At 33.9% G+C, this 26,724-nt stretch overlaps 1 protein-coding gene and 1 long non-coding RNA gene across 2 annotated transcripts in view; one reads left to right on the top strand and one right to left on the bottom strand.

Moving 5' to 3' along the window:
- LOC136033265 (homeotic protein spalt-major-like) overlaps positions 1 to 10,688 on the bottom strand; it is a 77,225-nt gene extending 66,537 nt beyond the window's left edge. The window contains exon 1 of the mRNA XM_065714020.1: positions 10,458 to 10,688. Within this exon, the coding sequence (XP_065570092.1) occupies positions 10,458 to 10,554 (97 nt within the window). The 5' untranslated portion in view covers positions 10,555 to 10,688. The remainder of the gene's footprint in view (positions 1 to 10,457) is intronic.
- A 214-nt stretch (positions 10,689 to 10,902) lies between these two features.
- Positions 10,903 to 26,724, top strand: part of LOC136033393 (uncharacterized) — a 110,232-nt gene continuing 94,410 nt past the window's right edge. The window contains exon 1 of the long non-coding RNA XR_010618921.1: positions 10,903 to 10,988. This is a non-coding gene — a long non-coding RNA (uncharacterized LOC136033393). The remainder of the gene's footprint in view (positions 10,989 to 26,724) is intronic.

Here is a 26,724-nt window from a genome sequence, read left to right as displayed (position 1 = left end):
GAAAAATTGACTCTTGCTTTATTTTGCTTTGATTGCTGGAATATATTATATATTATATTTAATATATATATATATATAGTCCATACTCCATATAATAGGCCATATAAATAGTCCATATAATAGGCCTATATTCCTCTCATCAAGTGAGTTTTTTCGTAAATTTAGACTATATATAAGAATGTAAATTGAAACATAAAGTTGTTCCAATCTTACTCAAGCATAGTCTTTTTAGTATCTTTTTATTAATATTTCAATATGTATTGCTTCAAAACGGAAAAATTGTCTCTTGCTTTATTTTGCTTCGGTCACTGGAACATATTATATATTATATTTAATATATAATATATTCCAAATGTTATTTGGATTTGCATACAAAACGCTTGGTGAGTTTTTTTAAGAAGCGTCATGATGAAAGTTTGAACTTAAGCGTAAAGAGTGGGGGAACTTACCTCCCTCACGCTTGGAAGATTCTTATTTTATTGTTTAAAATAAATACAGCTGTATTAAATAAAATAAAATAAGATAAGATAATAAAATAAAATAAGATCTCTTATTTGGAAGCAACTGTCTTTAAAAGCCAAAATCGCATAATATGATGCTAAGGAAGAAGATAAATTAACAAAGGCAATTTTTTTTCAAATGAAAATACGGAGCTGGGTTAAAACTTTAAACAAATTAAAAATGGACGTATTAAACATATTAGAACATATTAAATTTAACATATTAAATGTTAAATTTTTAAACATATTAAAACTTTAAACATGAGAGGAGCTGGTGCCCACTTAAAACTCCCACTGTCTATTCAGTCCCTCGGACATTCAGGAAGCTTTGTGAGCCCCCCCCCCCCCCCAGTTCTTTAAGAATGAATTGTTGCAAGGCAAGAGTTTTTTTACGGTGTGTGTGTGTGACAAGGTTTTGTCACCGTGCAGAATGAAAAGTATTGTTTTTTTTTGTAAACGCTTCAAACATAAAAATTTTCAGTTTGAATATTTTAGAAGGCAATCAGTATTATAAAATGCTACTTTTATACTATAATTTTTGCCCTTTAAATACTTTCAAGATGGCAGTAACCACATTATAGCTTGAAAAAGAGGGGTTGAGCAGTAGCATGGATTTACGAAACTGTGTGTGTGGAGGGGGAAAATATATTTTGCCCCCCTCCACACACAGGAGATGAGAGCAATATAAAGGGAATTCTCCCCTATATATGAAGCGACTAGAATCGAGGGTTGAGGATCCTTAAAACAGGGTGGTCTGCTTGTTTTAATTTATTTTTATTTTAATTTGATATTTTGAAAAATTAATGTGTTCAAGATTCATACCCTAATAACGCAGTCAAAATGAAATATTGAAAATTCAAAAACGATTAACGCATAAAACTGAGATGCGTCTCTGCAACATTTCAAAAGTCAAGTAAAACATATATGGTAAGCTCCAGACAATGAATTGGAAATGCAAAACACATGTAGACCCTTTTAATACAAATATACTATTTTCCAAAATATTTTAAAGGCGTGGGAGAGGTAAGCCAGTAATGAGGTTCCCTTCTATTTAAATTTTAACCTCGTCTTCGGCACAATCCTTTCATTAATTGTAAATATTGTATTTTGACAGGTAATTTGACTTGATTTTTAGTGTTTATTTTTTGTTATTTTACAGTATTTGACTTAGAATGCAAATTTGACAATATTTTTCTTTTAGCTTGTGCTTTTGCTTTATCCCCCATCCCTTCTGTTTCGTTTTTGCCATTAATCGCATTCAAAGTTTATTTTATTTCTTGTATTTGATCCTTTTTTCTTTTTCATTTGGGTTAATTTTTTTCTTGGCCATTTTTATGCTTGATTAATGTTTCTTCTACTTTTTTCTGCTGTATAGTTGTTTCTTTGTTTTTCTTTTTCTTTTTGGGCATGTGAGTCGAACTCGGCTATATTAGAGCTTGTGATAGCCTTTCTGAAGATAAATATTGTCTTATCTTAAGTGTTACTATCAGTGAACTGTCATATTTTCCAAATGCTTCAAAATCTTTTACTTTTTGCTTTCTAAGAAAAGAGGGGTAAATGCCTGTTCTGAACCCCCGCCGTGATATGAGTGCCCATGAAGAAAAGTTTGACCTTCCAAGTGAATATCCGATTTATGTTTTTGTTTCTCTCTTTTTTAAATAGCTTGCGCTATTTAAGAGGTTTAAACTATGATAGTGCTTATATTCTCTTCATTCTGCTTTAGGCAGCCAAGTTTTTGATGACCCCAGCAATAAAATACTTTTTCAATAGAATTTCCTAATTAACAATGAATTAAGCATAAAACAGGTTTATCGAGAAGTAATCGAAATTAAACTCAAATTAAATAATAATTCTTAAAATGAGGATTTGGAGGAGTATTCACTAAATGCTTTACATACAAATTCTACTTAAAATGACTTAACAAATTATATTACAAAACTAGTAGACAATACCATTGAGCCAGTTACAGAAAGACCTTTGAGGCTAGCTGCCAAAAAGACAAGATCAGCATTGAAGGCCTGTTTTTTATTATTTTCATTTCCCTGGAATGAACTCTTTTTTCCCCTCACTTGATGCACCATTCCTGTTTGAGCATGCCTGAACTAAGGATGCTAGGACTGTTTTAAAAAGATCTTAATTTTAATGGTCGTATTTTAATGTGAGTTTCTTTTATGTTTTCATTTAATTGCTGAGGATTGCCCATGGATATAGGGTCAAAATATTCATTTAGGAACAAGGTTCCATTGTCTTAAGAAAAAATCCTGGTTGTTTATATTTTTTTTTCTAATCAATCATTGACTCCTACAGTCAATTCGAACAATTAAATCAAGAATCATTTAATAATGCATATTGCCCTAGAATAACCCGCATTTGTGGGAACAGAGTGGTACTGAGACGAATTTGCGACGATTGGATATCATTATACATTTTTAATTTGGTAAAATTCTAGTTAATTGACTTTGTGCTATCTCGGAAAGAGTTTATATTAGGAAAATGAATCTTTCTGGGATGGGTCTACAGGCTAAAGTTTGTCCCTGAAATTATTTTAAAGTACCCACCTCCACTCCTTCTCCCTCTAGAAGGCACAGAAAATTTGCCTACATGACAGGTTTATACCAATAGAAATTTGGCAAAACCACATTTTACCTTAATTTTCAGTTACTAGTATGCTTTTACTCTGCCTTTAGTACTGAAAATACAATTCCTGTTATTTGAGTAGAATTTTGAGCCATATCAATGCTCTTTTTCTAAATTTAGGAAATGTATTTGCATATCTTTAAAACCTTATAAAATGGAATTGAGCTAAGATATGAAGCTGAAAACAATTTTGTTGTACTTCAATTAAGCAGAAGATCTATTTTGCAAGGTTTCACTTTTATAACACACATATTTTTAAAGGCCATCAAAGGTCAGGGCCATCTAGAGGGAGAAGGAGTGGAGGTAGTTGTTTCAAAATACCTTTCCCGGGTATACTTTAGTCCGTAGATTCATTCCTGAAAGTTTCATTTTCCTAACCTAAACCCTTTCTGAGATAGCAAGAAGTCAATTAACTAGAATTTTACCTTTAATTTTATTCATCATTTCCGCCATTTGTTATCTATAAATAAAACCTTAAGTCTGCTGACACCAAAAACAAAGAAGTGGTTGTAAATTAACTATTATAACTTTTCTCTGAAAGAAAGTTAACAAATTTATACATTAATAAATTTAACATCCATATATCTTGCGATAGTCAAGTGGATGAGAGTGTGCCAACATATTAAAAGTTGTTGGGTTCAATCCTTACTATCGTAAGGAACGACTTTCCCATATTTCTATTTGGAATAATTTTTTCTTACTGTTCGAATTAAACATGGGCACTGTTTCTATTTTCAGTTTCTGTTCTGTTTTCAAGGTATCTGTTTCTGTTCTACTCATGCAAAAAAACGAAAAGTATTTGTTTTCCTATTCGTGTGATCCAAACATGGGTGGCAACTAGAGGGAGGAGTAGTGGAGTCGGGAGCTATTGCCCTCTAGATTTTGAAATTGAACTATTTGTTTTCATTAAAAAATGTAAAAATGCACTTCCCCTGATTTAAAAATAATAAACTACACTTTACTTCGTATTATTTAAAACAATCATGAAAAATTCTCCCCCCCCCCTTTCAGAGGCACCATTTGGGCCAAATCTTGGGGAGGGCATGGGTCATTTGACAGAACTTGAGACTTTTATTATGAATCTAACCTACTTTCAAAGTTTACAATGATTAATAGCAAATAGCGTAATTACCCCAAGGGTCGTCAGGTAATTACGCTCTTTGGCTAATAGGCGTGCAGTTAGTTCAAATCATTTGAACAGAATGGATAATTATGGCCGGAAAAGGGCCCTTTGTGGTGGAAGCTTGAGGCCCCCTGAAGATCTGGGGTGGGCATTTGCCCACCACTGACCCCCCCCCCCCAAATGGCGCCTCTGTCCCCTTTCCATCCACATTTCCTGCAATTAATGCCTCTGGGTCCAATTAAGGTAAGTCAGGTTTAAGTAGCTCTGAAAAATAAGCTATTCAAAAGCCAAGGTCATAAATGATAACGAGTCGGTGCACCAGATCCTTTCAAAATACGGTGCATTAATATGCAAAGACAAAACTTGATGTAATAGTTTAATATTCAAAGGCCTTAAAAGGACTTTTTGCTGAACAATTTACATAGTATTGTCTAGAATACACAATAAAAGCAATTTGAATCTATACAATAAAATATTGAAATTGAAGTAATTACAATATGGTTTTTATGTCGGCCTTTATTTACACCCAGAAAAGGTTTTAGGTAGAAAAAATATTGCAAGGCGAAACGAATTAGGTCTGTTCTTATCGCAATAAGCTCTTTTAGCAATAAAAAAATCCAATGTTTTATTGATGTTTAGGGTTTTTTATTATTGTACTTACAAAGCAAGTAGCTTTGAAAGTTGAAACAATTGCATGTTTTTTTACGATATATAGGCTATCACAGACTTGCTATAATAACTAGAGAAAAGGAAAAAAACTAGGTGTCAATAAAAGCTATTATCAATCGAATAAAAAAAACGGATACGGTATCCAGGGGGTAGGGGGTTTACCCCATCCCTCGAAATTTTTGTCTGACTCGTAAAAACATAACAAAAATACGTATAAACAAATTTTTGATGTATTTCTAAACTTTTTTCCCCCGACCAAAAATCCTGGATACCGCCTGGGAAAAAATACCGTGATTTTTAACGAAGTCGAGGTATTTTTTTACGGGGAAAGTTAAAAAAGTGTTTCCTTTCTTGTGTTTTTAGCAGGACACTGGGAGGTTAAGATATTGAGAGAAAGCAGTCTGGTATTATCCCAGTTAAGATATGAGCGCCTCTTTAATTAATAAACTTATTAATAAATTTATTAATTTAATTAATTTATAAATTTATTATAAATTTATTATTTATATTATTTATTATTTATTTATTTATATATATTTATTATAAATTTATTTATTTAATTATAAATTTATTAATTTAATTAATTAATAATTTGTTAAGAATAAACGGGAAGAAAGTTTTTGGAGTGCGTTAAATTGTAATTATATTGTATATGATGATATAGAAAATATTTCCGAGGTTTTCAATGCCTTCAGAGTAAAGTAGGATTTGTTGAAATAGGGATGGTACTAAAAGAAATAAGACATAGTGTGGCTGCAGAAACTGGTAGTGCTGTAAATGCGTTTTTGAAATATGGTATTTAGAAAGTGGAAAAATTATTGAAAACCATGAATGCGGTTGTTATAAAACGGGAATGGTTCTAAGGACTTTTGGAAAACTTTAATGAAAGCATATACGAGAAAGAGGATTTGAGTAAGTGTAGTAACTATAGAGGAAGTAGCTTGGTTTACGTAGCGACCGAATTACGTAGCAAAACGTTATGACGTTGCGAAAGTATGACGTTAGGTAAGATTATGTCAACTCATAGATAATTACATAATACATGCGTGGCACTAATCCCTACGAAGTTTCCATGGCCAGTAAAGAAGGAGGAAGAACACATGGGCATAAAGAGTGAATATCTCAACAGATTGGGATGTAGAAAGAGTGTACATAGCAAGTTGTCATTAGTATTAGTAGTATTTTATCAGGTCCGCATCTGAGAATTTGTTTTTGTAAGTAACTTGTTTCGTCTAGTAACTGAACTGAGCGTTTTTATGACCAATTTTAAATTTAATGATAAACGGAGTAAATATAAAAAGAGTAAATATAAATATAAAAAGTAAGTAAATATAAATATAAAAAGAGAAAAAAAGGTCTTGACTGCTGTTCTGTACCATATTCGTAGCTCTAAAAATGAAGATGAAGAATTTATATTACAATATCTGCTACTCATCTATAATTAATATAGGTTGTCCCTACTAAAGTTTCACCTGTTCCTCATACCGAAGAAATGAAGAGGAAACATCAGTTGTGCCAATCCATGAAAACTTGGGAGGGGAGGGGGCAAATGTATTTTTTAATAGCTAGGGGGTATTGTTCTCATTTTTCCAATGAAAATACCCCCCACCCCATTTTTAAAAATTTAAGGGCGCAAAGACGTCTCCCTACCCCCTCCCGATTAATGCCACTGGGAACCACCAATGCGAACAAATAGCTATCTTCTGAACGTTTTAAGGTAATGCACGAATTATCGATTTTTGACTTTTATAACGGTGTTGCTCTAGTAAAATGGGTCCTTTTTTTTCAAAATGGAAAGGTCAATAATTATTTTTCAGGGCAAATTATTGAGGTATTTGTTGTTTAGAAATTCGTCTCTATAAATGTCTTCAGGTAGTTAAGCTTTATGTATTTATCAAGACAACGCTACTTACGTGGGAAAAACTCCGTTACCCGTGTCAAAGAGCAAAAATACTAAACTAGGTCAAGCAATTTGAAATTTGTTAAAACTTTCTTTCTTATGTACTATATTGGCGCTCTCAAATCCCTAATTCTTTTGGGTCTTTGTAGGAATACTAGCGATCAACCCAATGCAGATAAGAGAATATCGCAAAAAAATGAACCCTTATAATGAGGTATCCCTCTGAAAGGTATATGATCATAATCTGTGTGGTTATAGAGGCTTTTCGACCATTGAATCGGTTTTTTTTTTAGTTTCGTATGAAAGTGACAAATAAAAGTATACGTTGGGTTGACATGCAATTTAGTGACACAAGTCCTTGATCTACACATAAAGGGCCAGAGGCCATTGGTAGAGGACAACCCAAACAGGCATTGGTAAAATTTGTTATTTTTAGCCAATAATCAACAACAATTATGTATTTTCTTGAAATTCCTCACACTTCAGAGCTAAAACTGATCCTAGCACCCATTTATAGGAACAGCCTTGACTGTCATATCTGTAAGTTCACTAGCCTGAGTGTAGTAAAGTAGCCAAAGTGCAGTAAATGAAGCAAATATAGTAAAGTTACATTTATTATTCTAACCAGGGAAAAACAAAAGTCACTGTGACTCTCTTCTCCACCTATTTGTATATTCCTCTAAGAATTCAAATTAGTAGGATTGTTGTATTTGCCAAAAAACAGTTTGGATGGTAAAAGGTAACTTCGACCTGTTACGGAAGATTCAACTAAGATGCGAGTAACCACCAAAAATTTAATAATACCAATATTTCCTTGCAAAAAATCCAAAGGCTAAAACTACCGCAAGTTACTGAATGATAATACTGTATATATATATATATATATATATATATATATATATATATATATATATATATATATATATATATATATATATATATATATATATATATATATATATATATATATATATATATATATATATATATATATATATATATATATATATATATATATATATATATATATATATATATATATATATATATATATATATATATATATATATATATATATATATATATATATATATATATATATATATATATCTTTGGAAAATGTCAATAAGTGACAGTCGCGGCTGAGATCATAGAAGATTTGATATTGATATAGTATATGAGGATATTTATAGGATATAGGATATAGATATAGGATATTAGATATAGAATATTGGATGCAAGACTAACAGAAAAAATAACAGCACTCTGAGCCTACTCAAGTATATAAGCTATTATCTTATACAATGGTGATTTCAAATTTAACTATTTGATGTCTTTCTTCAAGACATATAATTTACCTGAATTCAAGAGCATGGCCATAACCAATGGAGGTACCCTGTTTGAGTCCCTATCCCCCGAAACTTTTGTCTGACTCTTACAAAAATAAATGTTAACACATTTCTGTACACCAAAACCTTTATAATCAGTAATCTATTTTCGTAAGCTCCCCCCCCCCGAATTTTAAACAGCCCTCCCCGAGCCTAATCCTGGATTCGGCCCTGTCTAAGACCACGCAAGGATTTTTCCATTGGGGACAAGAGCTATAAGGGGTTTTGTTTGTATTAAAGTTTAAATAAATTCTAGGGCCCCCACTGGCTAAGCATAACAATATTGGAAAATTTAAGACATTGATAAAAAAAAGAGGCTACTCACGGCAGGAGAACCTAAGCGGTCTCATGACTCTCAAATGTTAGCACCAATACCTTAATCATTCCCAAATAAGTATTAATAGATTTGCAAAGACTGAGCTTGAAATAACGGTTAAATAAAATATTCGATTTGGTTTGATTTTTAATTACTTCTGTTGGTTTGAAACTTTTCCAAGCATAAATTCTGTATCTCTTCCGAAAACTGAGGGTCTATTGCAATGAAGTTAGATAATTACTTTGACGTCAGTAGTGTACAATCAGTCAGGTACACATGAGGTTTGTTAGGAGTACCTTAGGACTGGATCCCTTAAATATCCAAACTTTTAAGATTTAAGTATTTCTTTAAAGATAAGAATTAGTAGATTTGTAAATACTGAAATAACGGTTGAATAAAATATTGAGTAAAATAAACAAGAGCTTGCAACTGAATTACTTAAAACTGCTGTTTCAAAATTTAGTTTCATGAGTACAATTCTCATAAAAACCATGTAGACGTTTGTTTTAAATGTACATATTCTGTATTTGTTCATATTTTTTATCATTCTGTACAAGGCGCTATCCAGTTCTTGTTTGGGAGGGAAGGGGCTATAAAATAATATAAAAAAACGCATCAAAGTTTGCTAATATGAATTATTGTCACTTTTTCATGAGCCTGAAAAAATTTCTTAAGGGGAGGGGGGTCAAACTGGGTAACCACCCCCTAGGATACAGCCCTGTTTCTGTGTCTCTCTATTGTCTCCTTAATTATTAGTATCCATTTGGACAAGTAATTGTTAGTTAATTCTCATTCCCTAAGGGCCCATCTTTGTCGATATTGTATATCAGTCATGTAAGGCGGTGCATTAGTTTTTAATATTTAACATTGAAAAGGTACAGTATGCCCTATAGGTTGAAGCGCCTTGTTATTTTGCTAAGCGAATACTTATAAATGAATAGGTGATAATGTTGTATATTGTTTGGTGGAAATTTTATTAATATTTTGGATTAGAATCTTAAATTGAGTAGAGTTTTACTAGGTTAGATTATCAAATGAGTTAGTAGCACTTTTAAGTTTCAAAGAAATTCAGCTGAAATCGAAAGTATAATTTTATTAGTACTTTAAGTTTTTGTATTAAATGCATAATTAGCTAATGAGAGGGGAATGAGTTGCATTGTGGAGTAAATTTGTAGCACAGCAACACATAAGTGTTGCTATTTTTTAGGTTTGAATTTTTTGAAGGTGTTGAATTAAATACAAACCAAGCTAGCCGAGAGTTCTATAGCAACGTTCATTTGAATTGAAAGGAAAACTGTCCCTATTTCTAATAGAGTTCAATTGCTAGGCTTACTGACAATTCCAACCATCGTAACACCAAGCCACCTGAGTCTGACTATTTATGTGACCAACTCATATAAATAATACCAATGAAATATTAATTGATATTTTTAGTGACTGACAAGCTTAGCAAAATCTGGCCTTAATGATAATAGCCTTCTTATATTTCGGAGTTAGAATATGACCTTATTCACTAATGATTAATAAGTTCAGCACTTTGACCATTAGCTGAATTTTATAGCAAATAGAATATAATAAAAGAGTTGAATAAATAGCTAATTTTGAGATGACCCCGTAATATGATTTTATAGCATTTTGGCAAATATTGGCATAATCTATTCAGCAGAGATGGAAAAATAAATAAAGACCAGACTCTACAAGATTTTGCTGTCACATTGTGCCTTTAACCTAGCTACGTGAAATATTTTAGTATTGAAGAGTAAAATAAATAGTACAGCCAGTACTAATCTGGTTTTTTCTATATCTACAAAGTTTTTCCTAGAATAGGCCAAATCTATCTTCATCCCTGGTAATTAAAGTCAGGTAGTACACTGCGCAGTAGCCCAATATTAAAATAAAGGTCACACTATTTCACATGACTCACCTGAGACTTTGCCTTCAAATCTATTTTCTACTATACATTGTTCCACACCAAATTCATCCGAATGTCTAATGGGTTTGGATTGTTTACGTCTGGACATTTTCTATCCAGCACTCCACTCTCCACACAGATTTATCACAAGTTAATTCTTCGCACTTTCACAAATATCCACTTTAGACCTCTGGTCTGGTTATGACAGCTAAGATCCGTGTTCTAAGATCCCCTCATCATACTAGCGTTGCGCAGATATGGATATGCTTCACTTGGATTATAATAAATATATAAACCCGCCTCATCCGCCTTCTGATTGGCTGCTGGTCACCTTCAGGTAATCCCAATTGGATGGAACGGCCGCAACTCCCACGTTCCTCCCCCCTGCGGCGAAACAGGAGCCAATTTTTTTCATAACAGCAATTACTCTGGGCTATATGATAGATTATGATCATAAGTTATTAATATGCTTAGGAAGGATGGAAATAATCCTGCCATGCTGCATGTCATTTTAAAGCTTAAGAAATGGCGATTCATATTCAAGTAAGCGTCTTCCTTTATAAAGGGAAATAAAGTAGAAAACCTCTACAGCGCCCATATTTAGTTAGGGGCTGTCTTAAAATCGTAAAAAATTTCTCAAATGACGATTTTTCCAACACTAGAGTAATTCGTTTTACTTCCTTGTAATAGCAAATGGTCAGAAGGGGGGTCAATATCTTAGGCCTTGAACCCATGAGAAGTTTATAATTATAGATAAATATTTAGTTGTTCACCAACTCTAAAGGAAACTTGCTAAGGAAGTAAAGATAGCATCATTAGATTCATTACTTTACAGTCTCTTCAAAGATCACGGTCGCTTAACTTGTAATGCATCCCACTCCTCCACCCTTGATGGCTCCAGCTACAGCTTATAGTATATAAAACTATAGGAAGATACAAAAATAACGAATGGTACTTGTGTATTATTCAGAACACACTCAATAAGTGAAGTTACCTAACTTGACCTAACCACGTATTCAAACGCAAATTGACTTTTTTCAAACATGGCCTATTGTTATACTTCTAAAAATGCTCCTTCTCATAAGAGTATAAAGTCGTGTTGTGCCCATTGACGCACTGTTTTGTTGTGGGCAACAACCCCTTATTCAAACCTTCATTTGAATTAAAATGGAACAGTTGTGTTGAGGTTCTACCAAGGTTTTCACGTTCGGTTCTTCCATTGTAATGGAAAATTTTCCAATATATTCGGTAGTGGACAGTTGCCTAACTTAAAAGAAGGTTTTTCTTCTGCTTAAAAGGAGGTCTTCCTTCTGCCTTCACTATCGCCCGCCAAATGTACTCTACTAAGTATGATTGCAAATGATGGCGGATGGAACCCCTTATCCAGGAAAAATATAATTTCCTCTTTTTCAGTCAAATCCCAAACCTTCATTTCAAATCCATGTTCAGACGCTATCTTCTATCACTATTCGCATCAAACTAAATTGCGTTTTGTCTTTGTGGCTATGAAACCAGATTTTCTCAGCAAAATTCTTGAGTGTGTTCTGAATTGGATTGAACCAACTGAATAATGAACAAGTACCAAATATTTCATTAAAATATACCTGCATCGTAGTTTGTTTCACAAAAGAACCTAACTTCACTCATTGAGTGTGTTCTGAATAATACACAAGTACCATTTTATTTTACAATATATAAGATGTCCAATATCTCGGAGGACAAATGGAGAGTTCACTTGAGAAAAAAAAATTGCGACTAAAAAATTTCATTGGTAAAGATTCAATAAGCTTGTTCTTTTTAGTAGCACAAAATTTGACAAACCAACAACGAAAGAATATAATATCAGCTAAAAAAGGTAAGCTGTAAGATTTCTCTTTCTGACATAGAATACGGATTGACTTACGGAAATACGTCACATAAGACCAGTGGAACTTGAATATCGTTGGCGTTACGCCTAAAGATCATGCGCCATTTAGTGTCATATACCATGTATTGTAATTGTCGTTATCTAATTAATTTTAAAGGGAGGATCAGCTGATTAATATGTTGACCTGGAGAGCGGATGTATGTGTGAACCTACATTGGCCTGCTGGTCTTCCCCCTCTATGCATTTTGGTAAAGAGTTGATGCAAATTATTTTGAAAGTTTCAAAATGTCAGATACGACCTTTCACCGCAATAGTGACGATTTTTCGTATGACATTTTTATAGTCACATTTATAGTCACGGAAGGGTAGGACAGTATCCTTTATTTTTCTCTTTAGTAAGAGTTACCAAACTATTTTATCAATTGGAGAGGTCAAGGGGCCTGTCCCCCCTATATTTTTTGGCCTTTCCCTCCTAGATTTTGAAAAATTGATTTTTGATATTAACCCACATTTAGACGGCCCCCCTTAAAATTTCCTGAATTGACACTGCTTCTCCCGAGTGTACAGCGTATTTAGTTGCTGTGACTTTTTTTTAAATATATTTATTTGATATTCTTAACTTAATTTGTTCTGGTTCCAACTTGTGGAGCTTTCTGGTTTTCCGATAAAGTGTAAATTCCGCTGAGAGTTTCCCAAGACTGAAAATTATTGATTGTAACCAGAATTAATTTATTTCGTGAGGTGCAAGGGACTTAATAAAAAGAACAACTATTAAAAAAATGAGGAAAACATGGAAGAAAACCGAATGAGGTCCCTTCGGGGATAATAGCCCTGTGTGCCTCCTGCTTATGAATGTCTATATACAGCCTTTTCCGCAACTGAGGTAGGCCTACCATCGCTAAGCCTTATTTAGTTCTTAAAAAAAAATTGTTCTTAAAAAAAAAAAGAACAATTATTCGAAAAATGAGGAAAACATGGAAGAAAACCGAATGAGGTCCCAAGCTCTCGGAGATATTGGCTCTAGGTGCCTCCTGCTTATGAATGTCTATATATAGCCTTTTCCGCAACTGAGGTAGGCCTACCATCGCTAATCCTTATTTTTTCTAAAAATATTAAAAGTAGGTATTTTGCTGTTATTTGATTTTTTATTTTATTCTTTATTTATGTTAGGGTGCTTTCAATGTATCTAAATACTTGACGCTTCGTGAATGTTCAAGAAAGAATGCAGATTTTTTTTAGATGTATCGATTGTAATCTTTTGTAATATATATATATATATATATATATATATATATATATATATATATATATATATATATATATATATATATATATATATATACTCTTCACCTGCAAAGTTTTTTTCGTTACTGAGTAGTGGGATACAGTTTTTGACTGGTCATAATTACATGAGCTCCCGTTGTCTTGACTCGGCCTTGTTTAGAAACAGCGGCATATTTAAAACTCCTTTGGGGAAACGGCACACACAGTCAAAACACTAGAGAACTCTCCTGGGATAGATATCCACGGAACTCACAAGAAGAAATAAAATGAATCTAAAAACCGCAATATCAAACACCGAAAATGGTTACTTAGAATAACCGACGATCGTTTAGAGGATTACTCATAAAAGAGGCCATATGTCAAAGATAGAGTCAATTATTAAATTATTGATATTTAACTCAGTTATAATCACAAAAGGGTGCCTGAGGACCCTCCCCATCCATATTTTTTGTTATTCCCTGATAATTCTTATTTTACCGACATCATTCGCCTATTTTTGCAATTTTTACAATAATATGCCCCTCCCAAAATTAACTTGAATTTATTTTCCTGAGGGTCTCACCAAACCTTTCTGTTAGGAGAGGTTGACCAGGTTTGTTTATACTAGCCCCTATAGTATTCAGAGATTTTTTTGTGGTTGAAAGCTCAAACCTCCTCCCCATAGAGCCTACAGATGGAGGCAAAGGCGACGTAAAATTTACAATGGCCTTCAGGACCATCAAAAAAAGATACGAGGTTAATGACCTTTCAAATTTCATTCAGGTGGATATGTGTAAAATTGTGAGCAACCAAATTTAAGTATCACGACGGGAGCATCAGGAATTTAGAAATGTCAGGGTGGGACACGGCCCAGAATCAGTTGAGAACCAGTGTGTTATAGGATGCATTTTTATCGCTATTATGCTAACTTGTGTTCTTAAATCAGACTAATCAAGAATTTAAAGGAAGCCCTCTTAGAACCTCATCTTAATCTTTATATACGTCATCCGTTGATCATTTTAGATCAGCGATCCTTTTTATTCATTTTTAAAGCATTTTGACATATCCGAAGCTAGATATACACTTATCTATATTTTCATCAATGCTGTTTAAAGTGTCGGATTACACTATCCCCTCTATTTTCAGGATTACTTATTGTGTCAAAATACAATAATCCAAGTCAATATCCGTGGGACACGACAACTGTACGAACTCTCTCCTTCAATAAAGATACTTATCCTTAAGTGTATATATAACTGAGGATATAAGGACAAAACTGTGACCCATTAAGGTCTTAAAATAACAGAGGTCAGAAGGATGACCTGATTGAATATTGGATACTGAAAGAAAAACAGGTCGTTCGCGTTGTTTCTAAGCCGTATAAATATGGGATTCTATGGTGCTTTCATAAGGAAATTCTTGAACATGTACAAGGTCATATGATTGTCATAATTGATCCATGGGTAAATTCAGGCTGGCAAATGGTGTAGTGAGGGGAGAGGGGTAAAACAAAATTTGCTCTGACTTGAAATTCTAAAAATGTTACCACCATTTATTTTAAAATCTTCGTTGATATTTCAAAACCGACTAGGATTACTAACATTTTATCACAGGACCAACCTGTCTGAGTTCAACAAGAACGGGTATGATCCGTCTAGCCAGGGGCACCATTTAACTGAAATTTAGGGGGAATGTATTGAAAAAAAAATCTAGGGAGTAGCTTTTTTCAATTTTCCTTAATGGAAATACCAAAAAGAGGTCTTTTTCAAGAAAATTCAAAAACAGGCACGAATTGAGGGGGGTGTACAAAATCTAGTGGGAAAAGGAAAGGGGGCAGCAAATGCAAACCTCTCTCCTCCTCCAATTGGCGTTCCTTCTCCTATCGTTTGTTAAATAACCCCAATTTGAATTAGTAACAATTTGTTGAAGCTGCGATTTGAGAGGGAGGGGTAAAATAAAAAAAATGGAAATAAATCACAAACTCTAGGATTTCAAGATTTTTAGGCCACCAGGGTTTGAAGTACCCCATTTCTTCAGTGGACGTGCCTTTATTCATACGTTGTAACGGAATAACATGATTTTAAGTCTTCTAGTCTATTAATTAAAGATGTTAAGAGAGATTAAATTTCACTTGAGGAGGGAGGGTATTCATTTTATCTCTTGAAGTCACGAATTTCGTTATCCAAACATATTTCTTTTTTTGTTACAGTAGGCCAACTTCCAATGCTATTCGTAGAAGCATACCAATGCTATTGCAATAGGCAGAATTTTGTATGCATTCAGACAGGAATGTATGTACAACTCAAATCCAAGAGGGAGTGTATAGTAAAATTATCCCAACACTGAAATCAAGTGAAATTACATGACTGTGCGAGAAGACGTTCAAAGACCCTGAGATTTCAAGAGTCCTGTGACCCCCAGCCCCAATGTCTGTTTTTAGCTAAGCTTTATCAACTAATAAAATACAACTAAGCAACATACATTAATAGGAAAACAACTTTTTTCAACTAAATATTCTGACCTGCCCATGAATTTGCAAAAACAAGTTATGCTAGGGGCGCATCAGGAATAAAAAATACCGACTGAAATTAACACATTAAAAAAATGAAAATAAAAATTACCTAATGAAAGACTGGCTGTAAACATGAGCTGACGGCACTGACATATACTGAAAATACAAATATGTATCCACGTCTTTTCCCGCTGAATTGCTATTGGATTCATCATACTAAAAACAAAAGCAAAAAAACACAAAAAAACAGTCTGAACATTTTGCTGTACTACTCCACACACCTCAAACAACCATTGAAAAAAACTGACAAAGATAAATAATTAAAAATCATAAATAGAATACATTTTTTCTTTATTTTATCATCGATTACGTTATCGTTATTTTTTTTTCCATAACTTTATTCCTCAATAGCTAAATGAGAACACAGGGCACTTTCCAGGTAAGTACTTTTGTTGAATAGGTATTTACTTCAAATTGAAATGGAACTAACTGTGAACCTCGAACGATTGATTAACTAATGCCTTAGTACTCGTTATAATGATTATGAAAATATGAGTAATTTAATAAGTAACGGACAAAACATGAAAAAACAAGTGTCTTAATACCAAGTGATTCCCAGAAATTTGGTCATTTTACTCCATTTTTATCAATTCGATGATAACTGTGCAGAAGTTAATACATACAAGGTGATAGTTAACTTTAGTCGCAAAAATTTAATACAAAGTTTTATATGATTAATTTTCGAATTTTCCGGCAGTTAATTTGCTACCACCCGGAATATAAAGATCATTTTTATTAAATGCTATTAACTTTAGTTGTAAGATACTTATACTCACCGACATTACAGTGGTGGCAACTGGAACTGACAGCTCGTTCCTCGCGCGAGTATCATAACTGTGGCAATCAGACATAAACTGAAACATGGCTATGGAACACAGAGGTTAATTATTTTGATTTTTGTTTTTAGACATGAAAAGTAGGTAGTAAAGTCTCTTGACATGTCAATTCAATTCAATTTATTCAAAAAGAAAAGAAAACACATAACAACAATAATAATAAAGGTCCTAGAAGCGAACTTGTTAAGGACCAAAACAACAAAAAATTGTAAATGAAAAAGAGAGAGAAAAAAAAAGAAAAGAGAAAACAAGGGTAATTAAAGCAAATTGAACAAACATTTAGAGAATGTCAACATTATATTTGCTTATTCAAGACAGCTTATTCAAGACGTTACAATTGTCTTGTTCGGATAAAAGGCGAAACGAAGCTGCGTTTACAAAGCAGATGATTTGTAGTCTTCGGGCCAAGAATATAGGCCAAACAGAATTGTGAAGTAAAACTGGAAAATACCATTTATTTATTAAATAGGGTTCTTCTTTTACGGTGGAATCCCAATAGTCGATATCTAATTACCCGATCAATGGTGTCGTCTCAAAGAACCAAAATCTTAAAGCGGATCTTGCGGCGCAGAAAACAACTTTTACTCATAACTGTCGCAGGTCCTTGATTTCATAGCAGATGTAGGGGGACAAGGAACGAAAAATAAAACATAAAATGAACATTAGTACCCGAAATGCGAGCTTGACTTTTTAAGAATCTTTCCGTCTCTGAGGCATCCATCACAAGATGAGTGGTTAAGGGTTTCTTCAGTTTAAGGTTTCAGAGTCCGTTTGCAATGACAGTCATAAAACGATAAATCCTTATGACTTTGACAACGAACGGTCATTTTTCACTCTGTGACCCGTACATGCACAAGATCAATAATAGAAATTTTACCATTTTTTAAAATAAAAGACCCGACAGGGCATATGCTTTGTCGGAGGGAATTGATGGGTGGGTTCTTACCCCGGGAGCTGAAAAATGCGGGGGACATTTAGGCTGTCAATTCTAGTGTCTTCTGTAAGACACAATACCTACTTCCGATTTTTGACGCTGTCAAGTATTGATGTTCTACCCTGTAGTAAACGTAACAATCAACATGGCTCAAGCTAGTTGGCGTGTTAAAAAATGATTCTCTTTTCAATACAGGAACCTTTTCAACCCAAACTCCCACCATCATCTAAATGAGTGTACGTAAAAAAAAGAAGAAAACCTTGGAATGGAAGGAGGGGCGAAATCTGTTCACATGCTCAAATTACTAAAAATTATTAGATTTAATTCATTTCTCAAAAGTCATTTTCATTGCTGTAGAGGTAGCAGGTCACAGGCGCGTACGTATACTTTTAAAGGCAACTCAATAATAGCAGTTCAAGTGCATTTGAGTATAAGCGTCAAGAGAATATATATTAATTTTATATTAATTTTATAGATTAATTTTATATATTAATTTTATATATTAATTTTATAGAATAAAAAGCGTCAAGAGATTCCGGAAACTTTAGGATTTTAGGGGAACCAGGGCCCCCTCCTGTGTATGCGCATGACGGGTTATCACCATCCTTTATTATTCCTTTTTTTTAAGCACACTTGGGTTTTATCTCAATAAAGTTTCCTTATTATTAAGAGCTGACATTTTCCTTCGGGTTTTTACTTGAAATGACTAATTGTAAGACAAGACTCAGATAAGAACTGTGATATCATATTTTTCCATCAGAAAAAATTTATCCTAAAGGAAAATGGATGAGAAGGCTCAGAGATAACTAAAAAAAAAAGCTCAGCTAAAAAAAAAAATAAAACTGTTCTTGTTCTGATTCAGGCTTTTTTAATCTTTGTCGGTGTGCTTCAGCCACGCCACAAAAATGCAACTTTAGCCATCACAATTCTATCTCTTCCTTACATTACAGTTATATCCAATTGAGACATCGAAATCTCGTAGTAAAAAGAAAAGAAATAAATAATTCTTGTGGATAAAAAGATCATGGTACATATTGTAAGTAAAGAGCATATCATGCCAGGAATAACGGAAATTCTAAAAAAAATGTCTTTTTGAAAACTCTATAAGAGACTATCTATAAGAGAGTTTCTATAAGAGACTATCTATGAAAGACTCTTCCATTGGTAGTTAAAATCAGATTAGACTCATTACTGATTGAGACATTGCTCGCTCGTCGTAAAAAAAAGAATAAGAAAAAAATGTTACAAGTAGTTAAACCGTAGTTTGAGAATGACTTGTGTCAATCGCAAAGGATATTTTAAAAAACGAAAATATGGAAGTAATATGCACCTCCAAAAAATATCCGTTCTTATGCTGATTCTAAATCTGTAAAATTTGTATTAACTCGAAAAATGTCCATTAGTATAAATGTGCATAATTTCAGAAAAAAAGGAGGGACAATCCTCCACGATTGATTTAATCCCGATGAAAATTGAAATATTAGATTCTGGGTGCTCTAAAATGCCCTCACAGAATTTTTAAGCCCCTAACTTCAAAAATAAGGGTAATTTCATGTTTTTGTGTCATGGCTGCGTGTTTGTTTGTTAGTTTTTCTTTGCTACTTTTTTCAAACAGTTCGTGGTAACGAACTATAAGAAGTGACTCGACTCAATAGTAACTGAAACTCTAAAAAGTGGAATTTTAATATCATTAGATGCATCAAAAGAACCAGCTTATTTTGCTGATTCCGAATATATAAGATTCATAAATTTTTGTGCTACTCAGCAAAAGTTGTGAGTTTGAAAAAAAATCGCCTGATTTTTAAAAAGGGGGGAAACACCTCCCAAAATTCAAGGAATCTCAAGAAAACCATGGCATCATATTCAGTGTACCAGAAAACTCTACTGTAGAAGTTCTAAGCTCCTATATACCCAATGTGAAATTATGCTATCAAACAGTTCGTGGTAACGGACTGTTCAAACAGTTCGTGATAATGAACTGTATATAAGGAGCGACGCGGCTCAACAGTAATCGAAACTTTAAAAAAAAACGGAATTTTGATATCAGTTGATTTCAAATATATAAGATTCATTAAGTTTAGTGTTACGCATCAAAAGCTACGATACTTAGGAAATTTGTGTGATTTTCAAAAAAGGGGGGAGACCCCGTGTAAATGTCTAGGCAGCTTAATAAAAACCACACCATTAGATTCATCGTAATCGGGAACCCTGATGTAGAAGTTTCAAGCGTATGTCTGCAAAAATGTGGAATTTTGTGTTTTTTGCCAGAAGATCACGGATGCGTGTTTATTTGTTGTTTTTCCCCCAGGGGTGATTATATCGATTCAATTGTCTTAGAATATCAAAAAAGGGCTCATTCGAGCGAAAATTTAAATTTCTAGTGCAATTTTTAAGTGCCCAAAAAGATTAAAGGGCAACTGATCCCCCTCTTATGCCCATTTTTCCCCAAAGTTATCTGATCAAAATCATGAGATATCCATTTTGTTCAGTATAGTTGAAAGATCAAATAACTATATCCCCCCACAAGATGAAGTAAAATGACCCCCCACAGTCGGTGGGGAAAGGCCTGTAAGCTATGAAATTTGCCCATTGTTTACGTATAGTATTTGTTGTTGGGAGGTATACAGACATTTTTCGGGGGGCGGGGGTTTGGGCCTGAGGTGGATCTCTACAGGAAGAATTTTCACTGGGGAGGGAAATTTCTGGTCCGGTGAATTTTCCAGGGGAAATGTTACGCTGGGGTACTGACAAAATTACAATACATAATTCTTTTTAATTGTCTTACATTCTCTTTGCCAAATTTTATGTGTGGAGAGGTTTCGTTGAGGAGCGTAAAGAGGCGCTGAGGAGGAAGTATTCCCTTTCATATACGGAATAATTTCTGTACGTTTTAAGTTTTAATGTCGCTCCTTACTTTCAGTTAAAGGAAATTTGTTTTTTTTTTATTTAATTTCCGACAGAGACGATTTTGTCAAACCATTCGTCGTAGAATTTTGGGATGAGTCTTGATCGAGCGAAAATCACAAGCTTTAGGGTACTTTTTAAGAGCTAAAATTGATGTTACTGCAAGTGGGTTACCTCCTACGACCATTAATATCGCCTTTAAAACAAAAGACTGACCTTTAAACAAAAGACAGAAAAAATAAAAAACCGAAAAACGGGGATATTTTATGTCGAGAGCCGTAAAAAGTAAAAATTTAACTTAATTTAAAAAAGTAAAAAACAAAATAATTTTTAAAACTTAAAAGTGAAAAAATTATTCATAAATATTCATGACGAAATCTTGTTACAGACATAGATTGCACAGAAAAAAAAAAAAAATCCAAATCAAGTTTTTTTTCAGTTTAATGAAACCATTTCTATGGATAAATAATTCCTAAGATATCATTGGTTTTCCACTTACAGAATTTAGAGAAAAAACGGGTATAATTTAATTAAACAATGAAACAAAACAAGAAACCAATTACAACAACTTTAAATAATAAAAATCCAATTTCAACCCCATGCCCGGGAGCTTTTTTAAATGGGGGAAAAAATTTAAAGCTAAATTAAAACAAAAAAACAAAAAAAAAAAGAAAAAAATTGAAGGTAGGCCTTCGAATTTCTTGACTAGTGTTATTACTGACAAAAAATCAAGAATGTTCACGAACCACTTTATTCAAGAGAACTACATAGCATTATTGGAGTGGGTTGGCTGTCAAGTGGAGAAGTCCATAAAAGAAAAAAAGCGGAAAAGAAGTTACAGTGCTGGTGTTGGCTATAAAGGATCCAATAACTTAATGGGGCAAAAATGTGCAGAATATATATCAGTGAAACATTTGAGTAGGGAAAATGTATTGAAGTATATATTTCAAATTAGCGAATAGAGGCGTTATTGCCAATACTTGAAAGCTGTTATTATATATGTTCCGTTTGAAACAGGTGATTTTGCAACACGCCTGCAGCTGCAATTTGCAACATAAGAGTAACCCCTGGTTCCCACTGCTGCGATTTCGCGCAAAATCCTGCGACATGCGACAAATGACGCAAAACATCCGTTTTTCTGCAATGTTGGATGCGTTGAATTATTTCAACTCATACGACAATTCGAATGCGTTGTTCTGATTAAAAAAAAAAAAAAAAAAAAAAAAAAAAAAAAAAAAAAAAAAAAAAAAAAAAAAAAAAAAAAAAAATCATAACCAAAGTCATGGAGCTGATTGAAAAGCTAATTTTGGCTGTTAGGTGCTTCTAGAGTGTGTCGCAGTGACGCAAAAGTCTGTGTCGACCCTGCTTTAAATGGATTTCTGGAGGAATCTGGGGAAGATAAACAGGACGGGTGTACGATAGCACATGATGGTTGCCCCCCATTGCCCTTCCTGGCCGAAGAGCCAAGAAAAGGAGATCAGCACCGACGGTAGGCACTGTAAAGCTCAACACCGTGTTCTTTACCTTTTTTTTTTAACGTTTTCTATGGGAACGATTTGAACCTGCTTAAGACATGGATAAGTCGACTTTTTTTTCCAGCCAACTTTCAATGGATTTGATGTCTAAAAAACTGTCTACACCAAATTTCAAAATGTAATTCGGCAAATGGATAGCTAAGGAATAAAAATATTGTCTCTCATTCATGTGTTAAAGCCATAACTGAGCGGAAAAGTAACACACACAAAATTGCAAAGTGAATATTCACCATGAAAGCTATTTTTCAGTGACGGTTTATTGAGAGAGACAGAGGCACTTACTTTGGGCATAGAAATTTTAGGGGGCGAGAAACCAGATAAATAATCTTATGGTGGTAATTATTTCGTAATTTTGAATTGTTTTATTGAAATAAAGTAGAGGGATAAATAATATAAAATAATTAACATAATAAATATAGATAATTAATTAATACATTATTAATTAATGAATAAAAATAAGTAAGAAATAATTAGAATAGTTAATATTAATTAAATAATTTGAATAATAACCTATAAATGTATATATTTTTTTAAGTTTATTAACAAATGAAAATTCTGTTACAATTTGGCCAAAAAAATTTGTCGGAGACGGAAGGGCTAATCAAGATTTTACCCCGAACACAATAGGGGTCTGAACCGCCACTACCTTTTTCAGTGGAATATTTTGTATTTCTTCTTCAGTTTTTTTTTCTGTGCAGTTTCCTTTTTAAAATTTTTTCTTAAGTTTTTTTTTGTGTAGTTTACTTGGTACTTTTTTGCTAAGAAAAATGTTTTTTTCTATCATCAAGCCCAAAGCGGCTTTTTTTTAAAGTCCCTTATTGAAAGCTCCTCAAGTCCCTTATCTTAGTGAACAAAGAATCCAGTGTTTTGGTAATAGACTATTGTTAAATCCAAAAAGTAAATTTTTGCTTTCAAAAGTCATTTGATTTGCTGAAATCTGGGCATTGGACAACTAGGAGTCTTAGGACACCCCTCCTTGCAAAAAAAGCAAAAAAAAAAAAACGCAATCCAACATTAGTTTAATTGCTTGGCTTGGGGGACAAATGGGAAGATAGACAGAGACCGCTGTCGGCGAAGTCCCGAATTTTAGAAATCACATGCATCAGGGGTTGTGGGCCAAGCGTGGTGGAATCGTGAACAGAGTCCCGATATACACAATTTTGTAGAGCAGAAAAATATAGCAAAACTACAAAAATCTCCCAAATATTTGTCTCTTACGTGACAGGTCATTTTCGATCTCAGACTGTGATTTTTCCCTAACGAGCGGTTAGCGCTCCAGATTTAAAATCCTGGGGAAAGGGTTTCGATTCCTGGTGTCGCTAGTTATTTTCTTTGTGATGGGGGTCAATATGTGACTCTGTAACCTCAACCAGAGCCTGCCCAGCTCTACCTGGTTACCTAGAGAAATTTGGGGAAAGACAAGGGAAGTGTTGGATTATTTCCCCCCCCCCCTTCCCCAACTCGCAGTGGGTTCCCGGCTGAAGGCAGTGAATCAGAAGATCGGTACTTGCACAACGCAGACCACTGGTTAGCACACCAACTTTTTTTTAAAGTTTTTTAAGGTTAGAAAACCAGAAAAAATAACTTGAGAGTTGAATAAAATCAATTTTTCAATCTTAATGCTTTGATCTTACCCCTTCCTTCCTTTACAAAGAATGCTCGGTAGAAATCTCTGGTAAGGATTCAGAAATTTCTCATAGAAGTAGGAGAGGCCAGATTTCTTAAAACGTAAAATATACAGGCAAATGAGTTGGTGAACAGGCTCCTTCCGTTACGTAAGAGCTAGGAAGGAGGGCTCGTACCCCAAAGTCCCCTACTTTCATCCCCTCCCTTCAAACACGTCCCTATTATACAAAAATATGTTCAGGCGAACAGTTTTTACTAATACCTCATTCCTAATTGGTCGGTGGAGTTCATTGTTCTTAATTGTCATGACTTTATCTGTACAGTGTCTCATAGAAGTAGGAGTAGATGTACTACTTCTCATAGAAGCAGGAGAGGCCAGATTTCTTAAAACGTAAAATATACAGGCAAATGAATTAGTGAACAGGCTCCTTCCGTTACATAAGAACTAGGATGGAGGACCCGTCAAAGTCCCCTACTTTCACCCCTCCCTTCAAACAAGTCCCTATTATACAAAAATATGTTCAGGCGAACAGTTTTGACTAATACCTTATTCCTAATTGGTCGGTACAGTTCATTGTTCTTAATTGCCATGACTTTATCTGTACAATGTACAATAGAAATCCATGCTTCCTATTTTACAGACTATAGCGCAATCAATGGAAAAAGCGTCAAATAGACAGTAAGGAATAATATAATTTAGGCCTATTATGTGCTTCAAATTAGACTTAGGTCAGCTAGGAATGCTCGTCTATGGTACAAATTGGATATATTCAGTTTGTTAAGAGGAACGAGAAATTGGTGTTGTATTCTGTGCTTAAATGAACTTGGAAAATTGTTGGGATTAGCAGACCCGATAAGTTATTTTTTCACATGTAGTTTCATTTTCGTATTGAAAAGACCACACCCACAACAGGCGTATTCAAATTACAATTTAAAATATCAGAAGCTAATGATGAATACTTTTATTAAGAAACCTTAGAAAAACCTTAAGATGATTTTAATCGACATTTTTAATGAGGGTCGACATGAATTTGCTTAAGAGAATACAAGGAGCCTAACATACCTTTAGGGTGAGGATGAGGAGTGTAGCGCAGAAACTTTATTTAAAATCATAATTTAAAGTCATTCTTCCAATTTTGATGTAATTTCCAAATTAAGGAGAGGTTGCTAAACCACAGCCCTGGCTCCACCCAGGCAATTTTAGTCTTATTAGTATTTAAACTAGAACATAGCTATTACCGCAGTCAAATAAATATTGTTTATTAGGATTGGTCTCTGAGATGCATGAACTGGCCAAGTTACGTGCTTTTTATATTATTTCTGAACAGGTCGTTTTAATGAAATGTAAGTATCGAACGATTCGCGTTGATAGTGACAAAATTGTATAAACAGGAGTTTGTTAACAAAATAAACATCAGGAGAATTAGCTTTTTATCCCAATTCTAACGATGCAAAATCTATCAAATTTGGTGTTACCCACGAAAATTTACGACCCAATAAAACTTCCCAATTTTCAAAAATAGAGGAAAAATCTCCCGAAAAGAGTAAGCGACCATGATAAAAGTAACGCCATCTAATTCAGTATATCTGGGAACCCTATTGTGGAGCTTTTTAGCCACCATTTACAAAAATATATAATTTTGCTTTTTTCCATAGAAAATAATCCCGGAAGCGTGTTGATTTTTTTTTGTTTTCCGAGTCGTGATGCCAAGATACCAATGGTACTAGTAAATCGTAGAAGGTTCAATCAGACGGAAACTAACAGTTCTAGTGTTCATTTTAAGTAGTCAGAAAGATAGTGTCACAACAAAGTGAGGCACTCTGCCATTTTGTGATATAAAACGATACATTTGCCCCACAGGGGTAAAAACAGCTATCGATCGAAAATTGTGAAATGGTCAGTTAATTTAGAAATATCAGTAGCTATATTTTGAGATTCCCAGTTTCAGAGACATTGCCACACAGCGAAGCATTCGTTCCGAAAGGTGTAAGTAGCCCATGCAAAATAAATAGTTAATATGGATATTTATTTTAAAGCTTCGTTTAACTTCATTCATTTCTGCCTGATATAATTATACTCCGTGATGTATAATTGCATATAAGCTATTTTGAAGGAGGGTCGGTGGACTTTGTCTGGATCGGAGAGGGGTTGCACGTCCGAAGCATCAAAAAGTAGATTGTTACATCCCAAATTTATGTCTCTTCGTCAGCCTTCAGACAAAAGAAGGTTTGAGAGGGGGGAGTAGAAATTAATCCCTAGTCTGTGGCTGTGGTGTAATTAATCCCTAGGGAGACTGTGGTGTAATACCCCTCTCTTATTGGAGACAAATATTTCTATGTAACATAAAAGATTACATAAAATGCCCAAAATTTCTAACCCTTGTTGAGCCCTCAGATAGAAAAAGGTTTGAGGAGGGAGAAATTAGCCTCTAATATTACCCCATTCCGGAAAACATTTTTGGACTAAGCCTGTCATAAGGGTGCTATGGGTTGATATCTCACCATTTATTGTAGAAAATTTTTCTACGTAACATAAAAGGGAAATTAAATCGAAGTATTTCTCGTTTTCCTATTTACACACATTTTCTTTTTTTTTTCTTTTTTTTCGTCCGGGAGCTTTGACCCTGAGTAGTAGCAGCCGCCCTCACACTTAAGAAAACCTTGAATCAAACAGTTGAACCTTCAGATAGAGAGAGGTTTGAGGGGGGGAGAAATTAGCCTCCAATATTACCCCATTCCTGG

This window comes from Artemia franciscana, chromosome 11, assembly GCF_032884065.1.
Source record: "Artemia franciscana chromosome 11, ASM3288406v1, whole genome shotgun sequence".
Taxonomy (NCBI): domain Eukaryota; kingdom Metazoa; phylum Arthropoda; class Branchiopoda; order Anostraca; family Artemiidae; genus Artemia; species Artemia franciscana.
This window is presented reverse-complemented; position numbering and strand designations above follow the sequence as displayed.